Source organism: Haemorhous mexicanus, chromosome 7, assembly GCF_027477595.1.
Source record: "Haemorhous mexicanus isolate bHaeMex1 chromosome 7, bHaeMex1.pri, whole genome shotgun sequence".
Lineage (NCBI taxonomy): Eukaryota > Metazoa > Chordata > Aves > Passeriformes > Fringillidae > Haemorhous > Haemorhous mexicanus.
Window position 1 is genome coordinate 12,321,101 of NC_082347.1, and position 24,748 is coordinate 12,345,848.

General features: G+C 43.3%; 1 protein-coding gene across 3 annotated transcripts in view; it reads left to right on the forward strand.

The window, feature by feature from the left end:
- The window catches only part of PCDH15 (protocadherin related 15), a 637,262-nt gene that overhangs the window by 592,487 nt on the left and 20,027 nt on the right, over positions 1-24,748 (forward strand). For all 3 annotated transcript variants that reach the window (XM_059851092.1, XM_059851093.1, XM_059851091.1), the window contains 5 exons: positions 2,435-2,650; positions 5,675-5,763; positions 14,355-14,531; positions 20,660-20,878; positions 24,115-24,225. In XM_059851092.1, coding sequence (XP_059707075.1) covers positions 2,435-2,650; positions 5,675-5,763; positions 14,355-14,531; positions 20,660-20,878; positions 24,115-24,225 — 812 coding nt within the window. The remainder of the gene's footprint in view (positions 1-2,434; positions 2,651-5,674; positions 5,764-14,354; positions 14,532-20,659; positions 20,879-24,114; positions 24,226-24,748) is intronic.

Sequence of the window (24,748 nt, forward strand, 5' to 3'; positions counted from 1 at the left end):
TCAGGTTGGATTTTAGAAATGTTTTTCATGAAGGAGTGACATTGGAAGGGGGCTGCCCAGGGAATGGTGGAGCCACCAGCCCTGGGAGTGTTCAAGGAATGAGGGGTTGTGGCACTGCACACTGTGGTTTAATGGGCAAGGTGACAATCAAAGGTTGGCTGGGGTGATCTTGAAGATGTTTTCCAACCTTAAAAATTCCATGATTCTATGACATAGCATGATTTTACATTCATGTCTTCCTTCAACAATTTATTTGTGTGGAAAGCCAACAATTTTCCTGACTCTCCACCTGTCAAGCTCCCATCTGCTGGCTCTGGGATGTTGTGGGGTTGAATTTCCTTGTGCCAGGGAAATGCAATCCCACAACAGTACCCACTAAAGATATCAGTGGGTTCTTCCAGAGCATTCCAGCTTTCCAGTTTCCCTGATTAGAAAGCTGGAATGCTCTGGAAAAACCCACTGATATCTTTACTTTTTTGACTGACAGAACAGAGTACATTTCAGAAAGATTTTTAACCTTCCCATCTTTCCTAAAATCACTAATAAAGGAGTTTGAGCTCACCCAGGAGGCAGCATTCTTGGGTTTAAAAGCCTTAAAAAAACCTACAGAGCTGGAGAACAAAAACAACTTAACACATTTTATATTTATGCTTTTGGTAGTTGAGCCGGGTGAAGCTTTGTGAATTTAGAAGAAAGCAAAATATGGAGAGAGGGTGGGAATTAAACCAGTTGTGTGTCTGTGACAAGTTACAGCCAGTGTCATTCCAGGAGCTCATCTTTTGGGCTGTTCTGAATGAAACTTGCTCTTTCCAGCTAAACCAGCCTGGATATTATCCTTTAAGTGCTGGATGGTTCTGTCAGGAAATCTGGGCTGATAGGAGTTGGAGTACCATGGAGCATACACAGCTGGATTGCTTATCTGGTGCTGGAATTCCCTGAAAAATTGTCTGAAAATGAATAAAAAACCAGAAGGGATGATTTCCACCATATAGAACTTGTTCAGTGCTAGTGAGGAAGCAATTAATGATGATTAATGGCCCCCTGTTGGAGGCTTAATGACCTTGCACAGATAATTCTCTTTTAGAAGCTGTGGTGTCTCATAAACAGCTCTGCTCTCTGTGAGCAGGGACAGGACTCCAGGGAATGGCTGGAGCTGGGTCAGGCTGGAGATCAGGAAAGGTTCTTCCCCCAGAGGGTGCTGGCGCTGCCCAGGCTCCCCAGGGAATGGGCACAGCCCTGAGGCTGCCAGAGCTCCAGGAGAGCTTGGGTACTGCTCCAGGGATGCCCAGGGTGGGATTGTGGGGGGTCTGGGCAGGGCCAGGGGTTGGATCAGTGATCCCTGTGCATCCCTTCCAGCTCAGGATATTCCAGGATTCTGCAAACTCTTCATGCTGACACAAATCCTTATTGGTTTTCATTCTTAAGTCATGGCACAGTATGGATTTTCCATGGATTTTACATGCACTTTTTCAAAGTTAAGGCTGGTTTTTATTCCAGCATTAGCTCAAGTGACAGGCCTCAGGAGCAGTGCCAATATTTCCATAAAAACCTGCTGAGAGATCCTGAAGTATCCCAGATGCTGAGGCCGTGACCAAGACTAATGAGTGCTCAGGCATTAATTAGCTCCCACCTCACTGATCCCTGGAAGGAGCACAGGAAAGCTCAGTCAAAGTCCTTGGAAACACTTCCCTCTGGATGCAGGTTGAACAGGAACATAAGGAATGAGGCTGGAGAGGCCAGGATGGGGCAACACAGGGATGTCAGGAGCAGGGAGGGTGGAATAACAATTCCTAGGGCTGCCTGGTTGGTGCCAGCTCTGCGTCCTGATCCAGTTCAGCAACGGTGCCAGGGCAGCTCTGTGTCCTGAACTGGGGTGCCCAGCAGGTCCCCGTGCACCACTGCAGGAATGCCACTCAATCCTTCCTTATTTTAATAAAAAGTTACTTGATTTGCACCAAAAATAGTTGTGCTCCATCAGAATATGGATATTGTATTAGACATCCCTCTAATATGAAGGGCATTCTTGTGCAAGTTTGTGCACAAGTTGGTGTGATGGTTTTTTCTTTGATAATTCCTTTTCAATGAGAATTTGGCAGTGGAGGTTTCTCATAATTAAGCAATTCTTAGGTATTGTTGCAGACTTGAAAGTCAACTTAAATTTTTCTACTTTTTAATTTTTTTTTCTTTCTTCTGGAGCAGTTTAATGCCAACAGAGGAGGAAGAAATTGCTGGAAAAGCAAAACTGAGTACAGCAAAGTTAAATGAAGCATTTAAAGTAGCAGCCATATCTGTGCTCTGGGATCTAATGTTTTAAATGTCAGAGTGGCAGAAATTTGCTGGGCCAAGATGTAACTTTATTTACAGGACAAGGTTAATGGCTCCTTCCATGCATATTTACCTTGTTTGCCTCTGCTTGTTTTCTTTTCCCCATTAGGCTGATGATAAGGACACTGGGAATTACAGTGCCATGCAATACAGGCTCATCATTCCCCCCATCAAGGATGGCAAGGAGGGCTTTGTGATCGAGGCTTACACGGGGCTGATCAAAACTGCCATGCTCTTCAAAAACATGAGGAGATCCTATTTCAAGTTCCAGGTCATTGCCACTGACGATTACGGCAAAGGACTGAGCAGCAAAGCAGAAGTGCTTGTAAGTATCAGCCAGGGATTATTAGTATGGAATAATTCCTGAGGGAATTCAAACACTGCAGAAAATTTCATTCCAGGCAGACCTAGAGAAAAGCCATCAAGTGTTTGTGCTTAATTTTTTGAAGGCACTGGAATAAAGCTTTTTGTTTCTTAAACCAAAAGATTTTGTGACCTGTTAGGAGTGAGTTCAGGGGAGGCACCAGGATGAGCAAAGGGATGGAGCAGCTCTGCTTGGGAGGAAAGGCTGGGAGAGCTGGGAATGTTCAGCCTGGAGAGAAAAAGCTTTGGGTTGACCTCACTGTGGCTTTCCAGGACCCAAAGAAGCTGTGATAAACATAGAGAGAGACTTTGGACAAGGGCCTGGAGTGGAAGGACAATAGGGAATGGCTTCCCACTGCCAGAAGGCAGGGTTAGATGGGATATTGGGAAGGAATTGTTCCCTAGCAGGGTGGGCAGGCCCTGGCACAGGGTGCCCAGAGCAGCTGGGGCTGCCCCTGGATCCCTGGAAGTGCCCAAGGCCAAGCTGGACTTTGGGCTTGGAGCCGTTGAAGTGGAATAGGGAATAGGTGTCCGTGCCCATGGCAGAGGTGGCACTGGATGAGCTTTAAGGTCCATCCAACCCAAATCATTCCATGATTCTGTGTCCCTTGGTCATGTCCAGGTTGTCTTAGTTGCTTATGTTAAGGAATAATTTTGGGCTGAGTATGAGCTTTTCAGTCCCTGAGAAAGGAGCATTTCAGAACTGGCATCATCTTTAGGCGTCAAGCTTGTGGTTTTGTGCTGTTCAAAGAACATTGACTTAGTCCAGGCACTGAAACCATCCAAGCTAAATTTCCTTAAAGCCTATAAATTTGATGGATTGGCTCAATATTAGCATAATGTGAAAGGGATGGAGTGCATTATCCACTTCATGGGAACACTGTCAAAGGATACTGATGAGAGCCAGAGTCCTTGGTGTGGTGAGTTCTGCAGTTCACCAAGTAAACATAAAAGATGACACCCTCATGCTTGACCTCCCAAAATGATGGGGCATTCTCAGGTAATTTAGACACTAATGGGATATTAAAATATAGCCAGAAGGAATCGACATTAACATTAGAAAGTGAAGGATGTCTCATTAATTTATAGAGGTTTCTTTCTGATGTCTGGCTGAGTGATGAGCAGTGCACCCAGCTGCTTTGAGCAAGGCCTGGAAACTTGGAGGAGCTGGAGATGCAATTCCAGCCCAACCCCATGCTGCCTAGAACACTGGCACACAATCCATGGGAAGCACACCAGGATGGCTCAAGTCAGACACCTGTGGCTTGACAGTTTGCTTCCATGTGATGGAGTTTTCCTTCTCAGCATCTGTGAGACGAAGGAGATAGAAAAATTACATTTTAAAATTAGTTTGCTGCAAGGAATCACCTAAAGGTGCTGAGGAAGGGTAGGTAGTGGATATTTACTATCATGATTTGAAATCCTGGATATCATCTTTATGATGTCATAGATATCAATTTAAATCAAATGTTTACTGGAGTTTGAGGAGGTTTCAAAGCCCCTCCTCATCTGGGTCCCAGCTACTCCCAGGAGTCCAGTGGTGCCATATCACAATCAAGAGCATTTGTAGGCTCTGCCTTGCTGAATTTAAAACTTGGGAAGTGCCTAATGAGAGAAGCTTGGGATCAAAGGGATATCACTCGTGGGCTAGAGGTTACCAACAATTTTCTGCTTTGCCTGCCTTTACAAATGGGGATAACAAGCAAGTTAATGTTACCATGGAAACCTCAAATGTCGCTTGATTTTTGTCCAACACCCTTGGTTTCCTATAACTTGTCACGAATGTGTGTTTATCCCTGGATTTGTAGATGAACAAGCGATGATAATTGTGATTTCTTCCATATTAAAAGAATTCCTGCCTTTGTTTTTGGTGTTGCCTTTACGCGGTTTGCAGTTCCTGGGTGCACAGTGGTTGCTAATGTAATTAATTCTATTAAATTAATCATTGCTTTCCAGTTCCATTGCATGATTTTTATTTGGAGCTCATTATAATTCTGTGTTTCTTACACAGAAGCCTGTGCGTGCTGATCAGGGCATCTGATGACATTTCAAGAACATTTAAATATTTAAAGTTGAATTAAGCTTCAAAGCTGGTGAATCAGTGTTTGATGTGGAAGCACATTTAGGTTTTTCTGCTGCTGTGCTTCCAGGGCTCCTCTTTGGAAAAAATTTATTTCTTTTAGAATCAACTAACCCTTGATTTTTAAACTTATCAGCTTTAACATTGGCCTAGTTTTCCAAATTTTCCTCCAGAATCCTCCACAGGATTGGGATGTTGTTGGGTTCATAGTAAAAAACAATAATTGCCAGATATTTGCTCTGAGGTTACTCCATACCTCACTGGAAAACTGAAATTTCATTTCATTTCAACAAAGCACACAAGTATTGAGTGGATTAGAAGCATTTTTCCTGCTTTGTTTTTCTTTTTTTTTGTTTAATGAAAAAGCTCAGTTGTAAAATGTGCAATTTTAGGATAGAGGGAGAAGCTAAAACAATTGGAGATTAAAATAAAACCTCTCACTGATCACTTCAATGTAAAGGAACAATTTCCTTCCTGATTTTCTAACAAAATAGCATTGATTTTGTGGAATTAATCCTGCATTTCCATTTCCCTTGGTGCACATTGCATGGCTCCAAGAGTGGATTTTCCTGGCATCCAAACCACCCAAATGCTCAGAAGTAATTTTGAATACAGCCCGTGGGAGATCTGGGATTCTCTAAGTCAAATCTAAACTGAGAGCAGCTTTTCCTGTCCCCACCTTAAAAATCCATAATTCTGATGCAGACCTGGAATTACAATTCCAGTTAAGTCTTTGATGTTTATGGGCTTTGGCTACAGGATTTCCCAGCTCTTCTATTTGGAATTAAAAGGAGAAATGTGGACATCAGGGCATGGTGTGGAGGCAGGAGAGGAATTTTTCCATTGCTGTTGGATGGCAGGGGGCTGTGCCTGGCAATGCACATTGAATTTCCCTTTTCTTTCCAGGTCTCTGTGGTCAATCAGTTGGACATGCAAGTGATCGTCTCCAACGTTCCTCCCACCCTCGTGGAGCAAAACAAAGACCAACTCATTGGGTAATCAATCTATTTCCTCTCCAAATATCAGACAATTCCCTGGCTTTGGGATGGGATGGATCAGGGAGGGAGGGAGGTTTTTTAGCTGGTCAATAAGAGCCCCCAGACACCACATCAGCAGCAGATTCCAGGGGTCAGGTTTGCTCTTTTGGCTTCTTTTTGTAACACAGAGACAATTTTCTCTACTTGCTGTCATGGAATTAGCCAATATGGGATAGAAAATGCTGTAGGAAATAGTCTAGAACCAATCTTTGTCCTTTTTTTTGCCATTTCAATCAGTGATGAGTGGCACTTCCCACAGGTCTGGTCCATCCTGCTTGTGGTTGTGCACAGAATTTGAAATACTTTGGGGCTGGTGGACCAGCTGGTCGTTGGAAAAGTCTCTGAGTGCTTCACTGGGCTAGGAAGAATACCTGATGGATTTGCTCCTGGAGATTTGGGACATGTTCCCTTTTCTCTCTCTGTTTTGGGCCAGGTGTGTGTTGGCTCTGAGAGATTTGAACATCAGAAACACCAACGAAGTTGTTCAGGCTGAACCCACAGGGACTGCACTACCTGGAGCCAGGAATAACTTCCTGAAGGGAGGGATTGCCTAGAAATAGGAATAATTTCCTAAAATGAGCTATTGCCTATAAATAGGAATAACTTTCTGAAAGGAGGGATTGCCTAGAACCAGGAATAACTTCCTGAAAGAGGTATTGCCTATAAATAGGAATAACTTCCTAAAAGGAAGCTCAGCTGAGGTGGGGTCAAGCTCTTTTCTCATGTAACAAATGACAGAAGGAAACAGCCTCAAGCTGCACCAGGGGAGGTTTAGATTGGATTTTAGGGAGAATTTCTGCATGGACAGGGTGGTTTCAGCATTGGAAGGGGCTGTCCAGGCAAGTGTTGAGTCCCCATGCCTGGAAGAGTTCAAAACCATGTGGAATTGGCACCTCAGGACATGGGTTAGTGGTGAGCAGGGTGGTGGTGGTTGATGGTTGGACTTGGTGGCCTTGGAGGTCACTTCTAACCCAAACCATTATGTGATTCTGAATTTCACATTGAAGAAAGCTTTGGGATGAGTACAAAGTTTAAGAAAAACCCACAATATTATCAGGTTTTGAGTTCTCCAGATCATCTTGGGAAGTCTTTCCCTTCACAAACACCATGGGCAGATCAGTATAGCTGGAGAATTTCTCTTCTAAGAATAAGTTTTTAAGGACAGCCTTTGCCAGAAGAATTACATCAACTTATTTTCAAATAGGCCCATTCATTTCTGAAAATATTTGCAGAGAACAAATATCTCAACAATAATTTTGTAGCTGTGTACAAAGGTCTGTTTCACAGAGAAATCTATTTATTTCACTGCTCTCTTCAAATTTCTCTTGTTTTCCTCCTAAATTTAAAAGATCACCCTCTCCCTGTTTTCATACAGGTTTAATAATTCATGCAGCCCATAAAAACAAAATAAGAAATTGTGATCTTTTTTTTTGTGTATGTGTGTGCAACCACAGGCAAAGGGAAAACAAATTATTTGGAATCTCAGACTGAAGTAGTTTTGCCATTTCAAATAATGCAGAAATTTATAAAAATTTAATGTGTAATTAATTAACAGAGAAAAAGATTACAATCAGCCCTGTCTAGTGGGATGTGTCCCTGCCTGGGGCAGGGGAGTTGGAACAAGGTGATCCTCAAGATCCCTTCCCAACATAAACCATTCTGTGATCTGTTAATTAAATTAGTCACTACACAAGTTACTCAGCTCTTTCTCCTCTCATTTTGGCAAATATTAATCCCTGAAAATAGAACATTTAGCCAACAGTTGGTGATGGGGAATGTTGGGGAGGGGGGCACATGAGTCATTTGTGGAATTACAGTGATTTCTCACAATAAAATAAATAGTGGTTTAAACCACTTTGGAGAGGAAGTTATACCAAGTCCTGTCATTTTCACAAGGAGTTATGAGGTATTAAGAATGACATAATTCAGTTTTTCCACACTCAGCACAGCCAAAGATGGGTGGGAGTTAATGGTCCATATAAAAGGAGCAAAGCAGGGAAGAGAAGATTTAAAGCATCAATATTTGGCTTGGGAGTTTTTTGAGGAATACAATGGACTTGTCTTCCCTGACACTTCCAATAGGATCTTCTGCAGTCATTCAGTGTTTTCCTCCAACTGCTTTAATTTTATCAAGCTTGTCATACTCTCATCAATGTCCCATTTGCCTTTTGTCCTGCCCACTTTAATTATGGCAGTGCAGAGAGGCCCCTTTCTGTCTGCTGCAGGATGGGCAGAGAAAATAGGCTGAGGCTTCTTGGGAAATTCAGTGTGTGCTCCTCTCCTTCAGAAAACTTGGTGGAGACAGATGATGGAGTGTTCTTGAAATAGAGAAGTTTAGGAAAGTGCCTCTCCCCTCACTTCAGCCATGCTTTTCTCAGTCAGTTTTATGCTCTGAAAAGAATTGGGCAGTTCCCCAGGTAAAGAAAATCCATGCTGAACCCTCTAAAACAATGCAGAAGTGGCCAAGCAGGCTTTTCCCTGAAAATCCAAATGTAGAATCAAGTGCTGTTTCTTGGAGTTATTGCTGAAGGAGTTTTTTGGAATATGAACATTGAACCTTTCAGCTTAATGGTTTGCATATCTAAAGCTGACTGCCATCATTCTTCAAAGGAACTCTACTTAATGCACAGAAACTGTGCTGCACTTAAAAGAGATGTTATAAAATACTACAGCAGTAAATACTGCTGTAAATTATAGATCATAATATATAGCACATGCACATTGTGCATCACATAAGATTTTATGTCTAATCATAGTATATGAGACAATAAATTTTATATCTGGGAGCTGGAACACACAGTTCAGGGAACTGTTTCAGACGTGGATGATTTCCCTGCAGTTGTGTTCTTTCTTCTCCTCAGTTCCTGAATTGTTAAAAAATGAGCTCATCTCAGCTGCAGGGTATAAATCACTCAGTCTTGTTACTTTTCCCACAGGAGAAGTCCCATTCCCGTGCTCACTTTATGATTTTTGCCAGATAATTACTGAATTAAGTCTAATTACAGCTGACTGCGCTGTGTGCCTGTTGGGGTGGTGGCAGTGACCTTGCCCTGGAGCCCTTTCTAAGGTGGCACTTGGTTTCCTGCCCTTTATGAAGGGTTCCTGAGTCACAGGTCCAGCTGTAGCTGCTTTGTCCTTTACCCTTCACCTCTCTGACAGGAACATTTCGGGGTCACTTTGCTCCTGTCCCTCTCTCCACCTCCCCTCCCCTTTTTCTCATCACTTCTTCACACTGTAATGTTTCATTCCCAATTAAACTGCAAACTTAGAAAAGGAATAGATTAGATAATAACAGAATTGATTGAAATAGATAAAATCTGATGAAATAAATAGATTAGGGGGACATTTGCCACCAACTGGCTGTCTCCTGTTTCGTGTCCAGCCAGCCTGGCTTGGCTGGGAAAGTGTCCCAGGGCTTGGTGCAGTGTTCACAGAGCCTGTTCCACCCTCCCTCCTGAGCAATCAGGATGATTAATAACTGCAGGCCACCTTTATTAAGTTGGGTAATAGAGACCCAAGCTTCTACAAGTCCAGCTTTTCCACTTGCTGCTGGCCCTGGCAGCTGGGAAGCCGTGGTTCAGCGAGCTCCTGCTCTCTGGAACTCCCAGGGTTGTTGTGCTAATGGATCTCTCCAAAGCTCTCTAATGCAGTGGATAGAGCTGTAAACTCCTGCTTTCTTTCCTCAGGAATTGCTGACAATTGCAGGAAAAGCCCTTTTGTGCTGAGATCTGGAGATTGTCCTGGGGGTCAGAGGGGAAATGTCTCTGGGTATTATTCTTTGCATGAGCACAATGTTCCTTCTGTGACCAGGACAAATGAGGCTGAAATAAAAAGATGGAGTGTGTGCAGGGGTTTTGGAGGGCAGGATTTTACAGGATGAGCACAAAGAGAAGGAAAGCAACTTCAGCAGTGTGTAAGAAAGCAAATTTCCTTTGTGGTGTGCAAACCAATCTGCTTGTAGTGGTGCTGGGGTGACAGTGGGACTTGAATCTTAATGGTCTTTTCCAGCCTTAATGATTCCTGATTCTCTGCTTTTGTAGGATTAGAATAAGTGGGTATAGAGGCATTGGTTCTGGGTTGTTTTCTAAATGCCATTAATAATATTATTATTAAATATTATATGTGTTATTATGAAATATTATATATATTGTTCTGTTCTATGCAGAGGGAATTGTCTCTGTGCTGCTCCTTCCTGCTGAACATATGTGTGATAGAAAAGTAACCTCTGTGAAAGGCTGTTTTATAAAAAAGTGATGCTTTTAGGCTTGGAATAAACCCTAGGCACTACAGGATGAGCAGACCCTTCCCTGAGCTCTATTTGTGTTGTAATAAGGAATCTGGGAGCTGGGGCTCCAGTGTATCCCCCCAAATCTCTCACAGACTGCACCAGAGGGGCTGGAATTGGTTCTTGGCTCTTTGGGAAAGTCCAGTTGAAAATCCAGTGGTTTCATTGTCAATTTTTAATCCCACAAAAACTCCACACAGGCAGAATTTGGCTGAATTGACAGAAGTGGAGCAGAATTGAGAAGTTAATTAAAGCACTTGAAAAGACTGTATTGATGCTGATGGTGGGGGCTGGATACTCTCAGCTCTGTATGGTTGCCAAATTTGTATTTTCAAATACCTAGAATACAAATTTATCATTATTATTGCACCTGGTTATTTTTGGGAACTAGAATTTTGGCCAAAAATTATGGAGGATATTGAATCTTCAACACTACTCACTCCAAGTCTTTGGTAATCTGAGTCCTGAAAGAAAGAATGTCTGGGGGCTTTTTTTTTTTCCATTTCTTAAAATATTTTATGTGCTCCAAAACCACAATGTGTTTTAAAATTCCTCAAGAACTTCTTGCTGTGATGCCAGGGTGATCCCCTAAATTTAATCCTGTATTCTCCAGGACCTTGTCTGCCTGGAAGGGGATACAGCAGCCTCAGGTGTGGATATAAACACCTGGACATGGCACTGAGAGCAGGCTGGGAATGTGGTGCCTTTTCCCAGATTTTGGGGTTTGATCTGCTGCTTTCAGGGATGTTCCAGGAAGTGCCAGTTCAGGAATGTTCTGAAATCCCCTTTCCAGTACCTCCAGGGGATGTGCAAGAAGGCTGGAGATGAGATTTTGACAAAAGTGGGAAGTGCCAGGGCAAGGGGGGATGGCTTCCCACTGCCAAAGCAGGGATAGATGGGATATTGGGAATATTGGGAAGAAATCCTTCCCTGGCAGGGTGGGCAGGCCCTGGCACAGGATGCTCAGAGCAGCTGGGGCTGCCCCTGGATCCCTGGCAGTGCCCAAGGCCAGGCTGGACACTGGGGCTTGGAGCAGCCTGGGACAGTGGAAGGTGTCCCTGCCCATGGCAGGGGTGGGAATGGATGGGCTTTAAGGTCCCTTCCAACCCAAACCATTCTGGTACTTCATGGGGCAGAATTCCCCAGCCAAGGGACAGCTCAGCAGACCAACACCCCTGTATTCTTTTGCCTTTCCATGTATTTTGCATCTAAATATGAAAAAAAAGTCACCTCAGGATTTTGAGGGACCTTTGGGTCTCAGGATCCCTCGGTGACAGAGCAACTCCTCTTGTCCAGTGTCACTGCTGGGATTTGGGAGAGCTGTGCTGATGGGGATGCAGTGGGAGGCATTTCCCTCACTACTGAGCAGCTCCAGTGGACTTGGGGTAGTTGGAAAGGCTCTTTGCCTGCTCTGCTCCTGCTTCCACCTCTTACACACCACTTGGGAGGATGGGAATAACCCTCATGGGATTAACAAGTGGCAGACTAATTTTATTTTGAATTCTGCTGATCAGTACAGCAGAGCTGCAGATGCTGTTGTTGCTTGAAAGTAGGAATCTAAAAAAAAAATTGTCTTTTGTGAGTACCACTGCAAGCAAGTGGCCATTTCCAGAGGAGTTCTAAAACACTACAGTGTTTTCAGCATCACAAGTTCAGCTGAAAGATTTTTTCAAACAGCTCTAGAGGGAACTGCCCTATTTTTAAGTGAATTCTTTAGCTGCAGCTTTTCAGTCTTCAGTGTGATTTTATTCTGTGTTTTAACCTAAACATGCAGTTTGTGTGTTTCAAATTGAACACTGCTGCTGTTCTGCTGGACTTTGTGGGGTTTCCTGCAATGTCAGTACAGCCAATGGCTGCAATGTACACATTTCTCAGGAAGTGATATCCCAGAATTCCAGACTGGTTTGTGTTGGAAGGGAACTCAACACCCATCTCATCCCACCCTGCCATGGGCAGGGACACCTTCCACTGTCCCAGGCTGCTCCAAGCCCCATCCAACCTGGCCTTGGGCACTGCCAGGGATCCAGGGGCAGCCCCAGCTGCTCTGGGCACCCTGTGCCAGGGCCTGCCCACCCTGCCAGGGAACAATTCCTGCCCAATATCCCATCCATCCCTGCCTTCTGGCAGTGGGAAGCCATTCCCTGTGCCCTGTCCCTCCATCCCTTTCCCAGACATTCTGTTTGTTCTTCAGTTTTAATGTTTTAGACAAAGATATTCTCAAAGGCAATTCCAGCAGGATGCCAGGAATTACTGAGGAAAGGGAATCTTGTTACTGGTTCTGGCAGAAGTGACCCTACATTATAACTTCCCACCCTGATGGAGCATTTCTGTCTTGGGTGTAATAAGAGTTCTGTACAAGGAAACAGGGACAGGACAAGGGGAAAGGGCCTCAAGCTGGGCCAGGGGAGGCTCAGCTTGGACAGCAGCAGGAATTTCTGCATGGAAAGGGTGCTCAGGCCTTGGCAGGGGCTGCCCAGGGAGCTTTGCAGTGCCCATCCCTGGAGGTGTCCCAGGAAGGGCTGGAGGTGGCACTCAGTGCTCTGGGCTGGGCACAAGGTGGGCACTGGGCACAGGGTGAATTCTGGCATTCTGTGATTCCATGAAATTCATCTCCTCCTGCAGCAAGAGAAGATGATTAAATGCTAATTAGGCAGGCAAGTCCTTTACACATTTGTTTTGCCTGACACCTTGTGCCAAACACCCTTCTGAGAATGGTTGTGGTTTCTTTTTAGCCATTTACACTCCCATCAGGTTTGTTGGGATTTTGTAGAAATCTCCACATCCCAGATTGGTCCTGGCAGGTTTTCCCTGGGGGAATTATTGTTGCTGAGGTGTCTGTGACAGGTTCTCACCTTGGCTGCCAGTGCAGAGCATGCCAGAAACAGAGATAAGCAGAGTTTTCCATATCTGCAAACAACAGGAGAGCTTGTTCAGAGGACACCACTCCACAAGCACCGTGTCAGCCAATCTGTATCCCTATTTTCTCTGCAGTAATTCCATATATTTACTCCTCAGGTATGACCTGGCTCTGACATACCTGAATTTTTCAAGATCTTATAGAAAAGCTTAAAAGCTTACAACAGGTTTTAAGGGCACACTAAATTTCCACACAAAGAGAAGAGATGTTCCTTGGATAAATGTGAATCAGGAGTCTTGAAAAATCCGGAGCTGGTGGAAATCTGGTGTCAGGAAAAAAAGCACAACAGCAAAAATGTAACCTCAGCAACTGCAGAAGGTTTTGTGTTGAACAAGTGACAGCTTAAAGTCACTGATGTCTCTTTTTTGTGGGAGATGTGTCTTCCTCCACACCCTGGTGCATCCTTGATGGATCAAGCAACACATTCCCTGTAGTTCCCTTGCCTTTGCCTCCCAACTCAGCTATTGCCTTTTGATTTTCTGATCATATCAATTACCCCAGGAAATTCTATATTTTCTTATAAGTTTAGACAGAACTTTTACACTTCCAAATGCTCTGGTTTATTTCTCCCTCCTTTTTTTGCACAGAGTTGATATTTGCATTTATGCCTTTGTTTATAAAAACTCTCTGTGGGCTTTGAGTGAACCTTTCTTGGTCCCACGTTGGAAATCTCATCAACCATTAGCAAGTCTGGTTGTTGCTGGGTTTTTTTGTTGATATTGTTGTTACCTCTAAATTCTATCAGCCTTTCTTTCCCCTGCTTGTGGAATCCTGCTGCAGTTTATTTGGTTTTATTTCCCGTGGTAAAAGTGTCAGCCCAATATTCCAACTTCCTCCTGCCTGTAAAACCTGGTGCCTTTTGGAGCAGCAGGTGTTGCAGCCCCCCCAGAAATGTTGTGTGATACCGGAGGCCTGGATGAAATCTCCCACCAAAAATCGTTCAAGTGGTTGTTTCTCCGGGTGAAAATTTATGGAATACACCCTGTGGAAGGCTGGAATGGAAGTGCTGGAATCATATAACTTAATAAAAGGCTGACAGGGGGATTTTGTGTGAAATATAGGTGGTGATTCCCACGAGCCATTTAAAACTCGACTGGGGTCATAAATACAAAGAGCTGGACTTAAGGACACAATTTCTGAAGACCTCTCCAAGCACTGCTGAGCTTTTCTCAGGAGTTCAGCACTTCAGAGGTTATGTGGGGCAGCGATTCCTTTTTAAAAGTGCTCTGAAGGTCAAAATCCTTCTCACCCTATGGGTTTTTCCTATCAGTACCTCATTTGGGCTGGGGTCAGTGGTGAGCTGCCCAAATCCATCACTGCAGCTTTCCAGCTCTCTCTTCCCTTTAGGATTCTGGAACGCTACGTGCAAGACCAGATTCCGGGGGCGACGGTCGTGGTGGAATCCATCGGAGCCCGGAGGTTTGGGGATGGATATTCTGAGGAGGATTACACCAAGTCCGACCTCATGGTCTACGCCATCGACCCACAGACCAACAGAGCCATCATGAGGAATGAACTTTTTAAGTGAGTGTTGGTTTTGTGATCTCCCTCTGTTTCCATGGATTGTTTGGGAAGCTGTTGGTCTGTTAGAAACTGGTTCAGCACAGTGGGAGCAGAAAAATCCACTGAAACAGCTGCTGCATGGATATCCCCTTGGGAATTTGCCACTTTCCAGTCCACTCCAGTGCCTTGGGCTAAATTGTCCCAATCCACATGATTCAGGCATTTCCACCATAACAGCTTGTAATGGGTTTTGTCCACCTTGTGGAGGAGCTTCCAACTGAAATTCCTGCAAGGAATTTCCTTCCTATGTACACGAAGTCCTGTGTGATCTTCAGGCTTTGGTGCTGCAGTGTTGACCTTCAGGCTCCCCACAGTTTCTGTTTGGAGCTTGAGTCCGTTCTTTTCTCCTTTTCTTTTCTTTTCTTTTCTTTTCTTTTCTTTTCTTTTCTTTTCTTTTCTTTTCTTTTCTTTTCTTTTCTTTTCTTCTCTTTTCTCTTCTCTTTTCTCTTTTCAGGGGAAGGGAAGGGAAGGGAAGGGAAGGGAAGGGAAGGGAAGGGAAGGGAAGGGAAGGGAAGGGAAGGGAAGGGAAGGGGAAGGGGAAGGGGAAGGGGAAGGGGAAGGGGAAGGGGAAGGGGAAGGGGAAGGGGAAGGGGAAGGGGAAGGGGAAGGGGAAGGGGAAGGGGAAGGGAAGGGGAAGGGAAGGGGAAGGGAAGGGGAAGGGAAGGGGAAGGGGAAGGGGAAGGGGAAGGGGAAGGGGAAGGGGAAGGGGAAGGGGTGGTTTGCACCTCGTGTAAAACACAGACTCGGACATGACCCAGTGCACACCTCCACACAGGAGATCAGGCTCTTCAAAATGCAAATTGGCTTCTTCTTCTAAAGAAAAAAAAACAACTCTTTTTTGGTTTTTTTGGGGTTTGGTCTTTTGGGTTTTTTCTGCACGTCTTCCACCTTGGTGTTGGTTTTTCTCTTGGTGAGAACGCCATCAGGCTCTTCCTGATCTGAGCATATCCTCAGCAGCCTGGCAGGAAAAGGCTGCAAAACACAGAAGGGAAATAAGGCTGGAAAATGCTGCTTCTCCTGAGCTCCTGGTGGAGTGTAGGTGAATGGCAGCATAGGAAAGTTCTGCAGATATTCAGATTTTGTAGGCTGGGAAAGATCACTGGGATCAGTCTGAGCAGGTTTGGGAACCAAACTAATTCTGCTTGGAACCGAAATTAATTCCCCAAATTAATTCTGCTTGGGACATATCTGTCAGCAAAGCAATTGCACCAGACAATCCAATCAACTACAACTTGGGGGCTGTTACTGCAGGTCAGTTCCCTGTCCAAAATTAGGCCTTTTGTCTTCTTTTTTTTTTTTTTTCTCTTTCTTTCCAGGCTCAGTTTTATAATAATTTTGGGTTCTAAATTAAAGCATCCATTGATGCTTTTAATTTCTGGGTCTCACCAAGGTTTAGATTCCTGTTCACATCATCCTCTGTATTTTTATTCTTGATAAGTTCTGCTCTGGGCTATGTTTTAATTCTTTTAATCACTTGAAGTTTTCTCTGAACCCATTCCAGTCTTCCAGCATCATTTTTCTGAAGTAGGAAGGTAAAAAAATTAGTATTTTATATTAAAATGTATAGGAAGTCTAATTAATAGCAATAATAGCTTTCAGGGGTTAGCAATAGAGCTTCCTTCCTTCTCCTAGCATTTGTTCTTAGGTATCCCCATGGTCATTCAGTCTTTTCAGGCCTCAGTGCTGCTCTGGGTGTTTGTCTGGTCACTTGTCCAGTATTGGTCATTCCCAGAATGGAGTCATTGTGATCTCTTCCCAGTTTTATTCAAGATGCTGACACCCTTTTCCTCCTCCCTTTGGAAAACTCTCAGTAAATCCACTGCTACCAGGATATGAAAATCAGCTGTTATCTGAACAGGGAGGCAGTTGGCTCTTTGAATTTCAGGAAAAATAAATTTTCCCTTTGCAGACTTTCTTCATGGTCAGAAAAAAATGTCCCTCTTCATTCTGGAACCCTTTCAAAATATTGGAATATCTTTTTAAGGATGTTCAGGTGTCCAGTGAAGTACCCAAACCAGAACAGAGTTAAGATGGGTTAAAAATCAGATTTTCCAGCAGGAAGGAAAGGGGGATTAATCTGAGAAACAACTTCATTAAAATGCTCCCTGTGCCAGCACACTCAGCTTTTTAAGGGCTTTTTTTTCTTCTCTTCAAAAGCTTTTAAATATTTAAATCAGCAAAATCCCAGGGAATGCTTCCCTGACTTTAGGGTAGAGGTGAGTGGCTGTCAACTCACTGGAGTAAGGAGAGTTTTGCAGCTGGAGTTCCCAAGTTTTCACTGGAAAGTGGGAGAACCTCAGGAGATTTGGGCCAGGGGTGTACCCAAATCCACAAAGATTTTAACCTCCTAAGAAGATAAAGGTCTCTCTGGGAGTTTGATTTCAGAGGGATGGCTCAGGGCTCTTCCTGCCATGGTCAGAGGACACTTTAGCAGTGGTTGTCCCCTCACTGGGAAGTCACAAATCCCAACCACCTTTCTGCCAGCCAAGAGTCTGCTCTGGATCAGACAGAAAAGGGATCAGGGAAAGAAAAGGTCATTTCATAAACTGAATATGATGGGAGAAATGTGAATAAGTCCAAAAGAAACAGAACATCCTGTTTTACTAAAAATTAAATTTAAAAAAAATCCTATTTAATTAGAAATTAAATGTTTTACCTAAACATTTAATTGCCAGTAAGGAAGATAAATTCCCACAGGTGATTTTCCAAGTGTTCAACAATTCCATGATGTATCCAGGACCAACAACACAGAATTAGTGACTTCTGCCAGCTTGGAATTTTTTACAGCTCACCAAGTGATTGTGTATTGGAAGATACCTGTGGCTTTTCCAGAATGGGCTTTTTTGGGAACACCTGCTGTGTTCCTGCTTCTAAAGCAGAGTGGAGGCTCTGATTTAAGAGGATTTCTTGTGAACCTGTCACTGTTTGAAAACAATTATTTGTGAAGGTCGAATGCGAGGGGAATTGAGGATGAAGTGGAACAGCAGGTGGAGAGCTGCAGGGATACAGGCAGGAGTCAGGGATCCAAACCCAAAGCAGCTGGAGCTGGGCAAAGGGGGTGGACACAGCAGCTCACCAAGCAGCAGCTGAACAGAGGCACAGTTGGCACCATGAGAAGCAAACCCCACTGAACCAAAGCATGAGGCTCCTGTAATCCGTAATATTAATCCCACAATAATTCCAGGGAAATGTTTGCCTGAAAAACAAAGACATGATTTAAAAGTCATCAATGGAGCAGCCAGTGCCAGGGGTAAAATCCACGTGTCTCTCAAGATATGCAGAATTTTCCCTGTCCTGTTCTTTGTAAAACTTTGTAAAACACAATGAGAGATCTGTATTTTTCCTTCAGATTGTTGTGATTGATTACCTGAAGTTTTGATTAATCAGAGATGTCATAAACCAGAGTCATTCAGGTTGGGAAGAACCTCTGAGCTCATCAGGTCCAGCACTCTGAGCTCATCAAGCCCACCACCAAACCATGTCCTCACATCCACGTACTTATGGAAGACCTCCAGGGATGGGGACTCCAAAGTCCTCTGGGCAGCCCCTGCCAAGGCCTGAGCACCCTTTCCATGCAGAAATTCCTGCTGCTGTCCAAGCTGAGCCTCCCCTGGCTCAGCATGAGGCCCTTTCCCCTTGTCCTGTCCCTGTTCCCTGGCAGCACAGCCCGACCCCCCCTGGCTGTCCCCTCCTGGCAGGGAGTTGTGCAGAGCCACAAGGTCCCCCCTGAGCCTCCTTTGCTCCAGGCTGAGCCCCTTTCCAGCTCCCTCAGACATTCCTCCTGATTTTTACTCCAAATATGTTTGATTACACCCCAAAAATGGGTCTGAATAGCACCTGTACTTCACTATGTCCTCCCTCTTCCACAAACCCTAAATGACTCTGAAGGCACTCAGATAATTTCCCAGACTGAAACGTTCAGCCTCCTTTCCTATCTTATAAAGGGAAGAGGCTTTGATTTATTGGAGCATAAAAACCAGTTGAATGCAGCAAATTCCTCCTGCATAAATTAAGTGGAAAATGTCCCCTGTTAAAAAGAAAGTGTGTGAAGCTCCTGCACAACGTGTCAGGTTCCATCACGGAGTAAACGCTCACGGCTGAGTTACGGACCTGTTAAAAAGGCTCTGTCGGGAAAATGCCAGCAGAATTTCAAGGGAGAGATGCTTAAAATCATCCAGGGATTTAATGTGTCCTGCTGGGAAGGCTTTTGCCAGCTCAGAGGATGTGGGACATGCACCAGTGACATCTAGTGAGCAGCAAGAGAATGTTTATATCCACTTTATGCCATCATTTGGGTTGGAAAAGGGATTTTTTTCTCAAGTACCAAGGAAATGGTTTGTGGAAGACGTTAGGAATGGGAATTATTCTTCCAGACACCTTTGTGAGGGTGGGGGTGAGCAGCCCCTTTCCCTCAGTATTGTGAAACCAGCCCAAATTCATCATTCAGGATGAGCTGTTCTGCCTGTGACAAGATCCAGTTCATCCAGTACACACCCAGAGCAGAGAGGATTCTCCCCAAAATTCCAAAATAAATTTTAAAAAAACAGGGATAAGAAATGCTACGAGGATTAATCAGGAAATTATTCTGAGGGGAAGTCAATTATAAGAAATTATTGCCCTTAAAGAAATGGCCCTTGAGGAGTGGAGTTTCTGTCTCGTGATCAGAGTAAGGAAATCAAAGCTATCTCAGGCTTTCTTTGGACATTCAGAGTTTATACTCAAAAATATTTACGGAAGTTTTTTGTTGATTTTTATTTGACATTTTCTGGAGGTTTTTTCCCCCTCATCTTTCTCCAGGAGAACCACTGTACATGTAAGGATCTGGAATTCTGCTATAACTCCCACCTTTTAGGATCCTCCATCCTAACACATCTCATGCTTTGGTCTTTGGAGCTGGGCAGCTTGTGAGACACTCAATCCTCACTTCTGGAGTGATCCAAGGATTTTTATTTTCCTTCAGAAGTTGAAGCCTTGAACAATATATTTTCTGTCCAGCCAGCCAAAGAATTTCCCTAAGGAGCTGAGCAAATCCTCTAGAAATTGCCTGATTTTAGGGTAACAGCAACCATGGAATCATTAAGGGTGGAAAAGACATCTGAGGTCATCGAATCCAAAATTCTCAGCACTGCCAAGGCCACCACTGCCCATGTCCCCAGGTGCCACATCCACAGGTTCTTTGAACACTTCCAGGGGTGGTGACTCCATCACTGCCTTGGTGATCTTTAGGGCAGAGTGGTGCTTAGGGATGTGTCCAGTGTGGTGTTTGTGGGGGTCCCCAGGAGGAGGTGAGAGATGACAATCTGACTCCATGGTCTCAGAAGGCTGATCTATTCTATTCTATTCTATTCTATTCTATTCTATTCTATTCTATTCTATTCTATTCTATTCTATTCTATTCTATATTCTATTCTATTCCATTCCATTCCATTCCATTCCATTCCATTCCATTCTATTACGCTGTACTAAAACTATACTAAAGAAAGATAAAAGATACAGACAGAAGGTTTCACAAGAATGATAATGAAAAACTCGTGACTGACTCCTCAGAGTCTGACACAGCTGATGGTGATTGCTCATTAAATAAAACCAATTCACATGGAACCAATCAAGCATTGACCAGTTGGTAAACAATATCCACATTCCAAAGCAGCAAAACAGGGAGAAGGAGAAGCAATCAGATAATTACTGTTTTCATTCTTTTCTGAGGCTTCTCAGCTTCCCAGGAGAAGAAATCCTGGCAAAGGGATTTTTCAGAAAATACGACAGTGACAGTCCTGGAAGGGTTGGTTGATCCTAGGGATCAAAGCAGAGAAGGAAAAGCACAAAGCAAGGCCTTTGTGATGCCAGCAAGAACTTTGTGCATCTGGAAATCAGGATGAGCTCAGCTCAGCCCCCCCTTTCAGTGTCTAAACTGTGTCCTGGTGCTAAGTACATTGGAATTGTCCCTGGCACCGGGATTACAGGGAATTGCCACTGTTCCAAAGCCCACAGAGATGACATATGTGCTTTATTGGGCTATTAACCTGCCCTAATTAAAACTCTCTTCGTGACCTTGGCCCTAATAGCCGGGTGTTTTTGTGCCCTTGAAGGTTCCTGGATGGCAAACTGCTGGACATCAACAAGGAGTTCCAGCCCTACCTGGGCCAGGGCGGGCGAATCCTGGAGATCCGCACGCCGGACGTGGTGGCCAACGTGAAGAAGCAGGCACAGGCCGTGGGCTACACGGAGGGGGCACTGCTGGCCCTGGCTGTCATCATCATCCTGTGCTGCATGCCAGCCATCCTCATCGTCATGGTCAGCTACCGGCAGTGAGTACCCTCCTCTTCCTCCTCTCCCAGTGGGGTATTTTTGGGGTTCCCCGTGGCGGGAGGGAAATGATGAATCTGACTCCATGTTCTTTGAAGGCTAAATTATTATTATATTATATTATATTATATTATATTATATTATATTATATTATAATTATATTATGCTATCCTAAACTATACTAAAGAACAGAGAAAGGATATAGACAGAAAGCTTAACAAGATAATAATGAAAAACCTGTGACTCCTTCCAGAGTCCCGACACAGCTGGCTGTGACTGGTCATTAAGTCAGAACAATTGACACGTTGGATAAACAATCTCCAAACCACATTCCAAAGCTGCAAAACACAGGAGAAGCAAATGAGATCATATTGTTTTCCTTTTTCTCTGAACCTTCTCAGCTTTCCAGGACAAGAATCCTGGGCAAAGTGGGTTTTTCAGAAAATATGACAGTGACATCCCAGGGCTTGCAATGTTGTAGTAGAGGTGCTGCAGTTGGTGATGGAGCCACTTTGACAATTACTCATCTTTTCAAGACTAATTTCTATTTATTATTGCCTATTTCTATAGTATTTTGTATGTATTATCTAGATTTCTAAATAATTTATAGGTTTATTCCCCTCCTCACCACAAGGGTTGCTCAATGCTTGGCATGATGAACATGGGAAGTGCATCCTGGGTTTCCTAACACAATGCAGGATTTTTGTGCCAAAACACTGACTCAAAACCCAGGTGTTGGACACAGAAGTGAAGATTCAGAGCTGAATTCCGTACCAAAAAAAAAAAAAAAAAAAAAAAAAAAAAAAAAAAAAAAATTGAGGAAAAAGGTGCTTTTTCAAGAAATTAATCAAAAATCAAATTAGAGGAATCCAGTGTTTTTGCTTAAATCCTAAAATATTTTTTTCCTGAGCTCCTTAATTGCAAATGTTTCCTGGAGAGTTTTCTGCCATTGTAGGGCATCATAGGAGATACTTTTTGATATTTCCTCTTGCCTTTTATACACTGAAGAGATTCCAGTAATTGGCTGATAAATTAATTCAAATCAACATCTTCAACAAGTTCCTTTCAACTAAAATTTTCAGGTCTACTCATATTTAAAATCACTGCATTTGGACTTAAAGGCTCCATATCTATTAATTTATTTATTTTTGTATATTTTCATGGATTTATTCTATAATTAAATTACGTTCATAAATTTACATACACGTTATATTCCGGTTCACAGTTTTATAAATCCACTTAGTCACTGATTTATTCTCTAATTAATGATTGCTTTCAAATCCCCTTTTCTCAATTTTGGATGAAGAGAAAAAGCCTTTTAAAGAAGTTTGGAAGAGCTTGACCAATTTCTGCACTATCAGGATGGCAGATCATTCCCAAACTGCTCTTCCTCTCCCAGAATTCTGTGGAAAATTTGCTCCCATGAGCCAGTTCATCTTGCAATTCACTGGTGGCTATTATCTGAATTGCAGATTCCTTAAAGAAATGAAGCAGCCTCATTTCTCCTTGGCATCTGTTAGATTATCTAAACATCATCAATCTCTTTTAGGAGCTCTCAGGAATCTGCTTAAATTCATTTCATCCAAAAATCCCATTTTTCCAGTCTAGAAATCTGACTTGGAGTTGGATTTATAGCAGCCCATTGTGAATAAATTGTATTTTTATGGAGAGGGCCAAAGAAAATGAAAGGAATTTTAGAGTTAAATTAAAATCCTGAGCCTCGTGGTTTGTTTTTGCATTCCAGCCTTTTTCACTCCTTTTCCAAAGAATCTTGGTATTTTTCCTAAAATATTTCTTTAGTAATAAATCTAAAAATGACTTCTTTGAAATCCAGTATCCAGCACAAACCTATAAGGTACTTATAAATTATTTATTATTTAATAATCACAAAAGAATGGCATCTTCTAAATAATAACCAAAAATGATGCTTCTTCATTATTAAAAGTATTTTTATACAGTTTTGAAATATGCTAAAATAAGAAAATATAAATAAAATAAGAATTATATTATTTATATTGTTATATCAAAATAATTCAGCATAAAGAAACAAGTCTAAAAATATTTCTGCTTAAGGAAAAACTGGAGAAATATTCATGTTTTCATGTCTTGTTTCCTTTCCCTGCTGTAATTCGTATTTCTGCTGACTACAGAATTGTTTCCAGGGGATCAGAAATAGCAGCCAAATGCTGTTCAGCTCTGGAAGTTCTGATTCTTTAAACAAGTCATTAATTCTGGAATTTGATCTGTGGAATAATTAAGTAGCCTGTAGTTTATTACTCCTGTTAGAGTCACTGTTATGGGCAGTTGTTGGAAGCAGAATTTATTTAACCTCCCTTTTTATCTCTTTTTTTTGCAACCAAACAGATTCAAAGAGTAAGTATTTATTTCCAGCTTTGTTTCTTCCAGCTTGCACAGGAATACTGACAAATTTTGTTTTCAACATTTATTAAGTATAAGGGGGTTTTTTTAATTCCTATACTCAACTTGCTCCTGAACTCCTGGAGTGATTAGTTTAAAAGTGATTTATTTTAGTGGCTACTTGGTGTCATTGGGTTATATCAGGCACATCCCCCTGGTGGTGCTCCCCACACGAGGAGCTTTGTTTTCTAGACAAGGAACAAATTTTTTTTCACAGTGATTTTATTCCATATAAAAAAAATAATTTAAAAAAAAATTAAAAATTAAAAGGATTTTTTTTTTCGGAAAAACCATTAGCTGAACCGAAATTTCCCAGCCAACTCCGTTAAGAAAAAAAGAGTTGTGAGTGGACAAGGGGGAGTGGCATTGAACTGAAAAAAAAATTTAGGTCGGAAATTGGGCAGGAATTGTTCCCTGGCAGGGTGGGCAGGCCCTGGCACAGGGTGCCCAGAGCAGCTGGGGCTGCCCCTGGATCCCTGACAGTGCCCAAGGCCAGGTTGGACAGGGCTGGGAGCAGCCTGGGACAGTGGAAGGTGTTCCTGCCCATTGCAGGCGTGGCACTGGATGGGCTTTAAGGTCCCTCCCACCCCAAACCATGCTGGGATCTGGGGAGCTCTGGGATTCCACCAAGACAGAACAACCAGGAGCTGATAAATCCAGGAGAAGATGATCTTGTTGTCATTTTGATAAAGACAAAATCCAGGGATGTTTATTAACCACAGGCCAAGAACATAGAAAACCTCCCATTCTGGCTTTCTTTGGGGCGTGTTTTGGGGTGTTCCTGACGAGTGTTTCTCCTCCCCCCCGTGGCTCTCCAAAGGCGACAGGCTGAGTGTGCCAAGACTGCGAGGATCCAGATGGCTCTGCCAGCAGGAAAACCGGCCGGAGCCGCGGCCAACAACCTCTATGAGGAGCTTGGAGACAGCACCATGTGAGTATTCCTTGAGATCCATCCAGAAAATCACTGCCCTCGGCCACCTGGGGTAGTGGGAGGTGTCCCTGCTCATGGAATGGGATGGGTTTTAGGGTCCCTCCCACTCCAAACTATTCTGGGATTCTGTGCTTCATGCAGTCTCTTTGCAAAAGTTTTCCTTCATTCCCTACTTGGGGTTCTCCAACATCTGGAAATGAAATAGACTGGCTCTGGAAGGAGGGAAAAAAACAATTTTATCTTCTTGTAATGCATGGGGCAGCCTTAACAGACTTTAGGTGGGCAAAAAGATCTCACCAGATGGTTTTCCTGAGAGCAAGATCCTGTAGCACGCCACTGCTGCCAGGATTGGATTCCTTGGCATGTCCAGTCCAGCACTTCACGTTTTCCAAAGCTGTTGACAAAGCACATCCAATAAAATTCATTCTTATCCATTGCACTCATCTGAAATGATAATTCCCTGAAAATTGCTGCCCCAAAGTCTTCATTTCCTGTAGTAAGATGTGTTTGGTTTGTTGGGGTT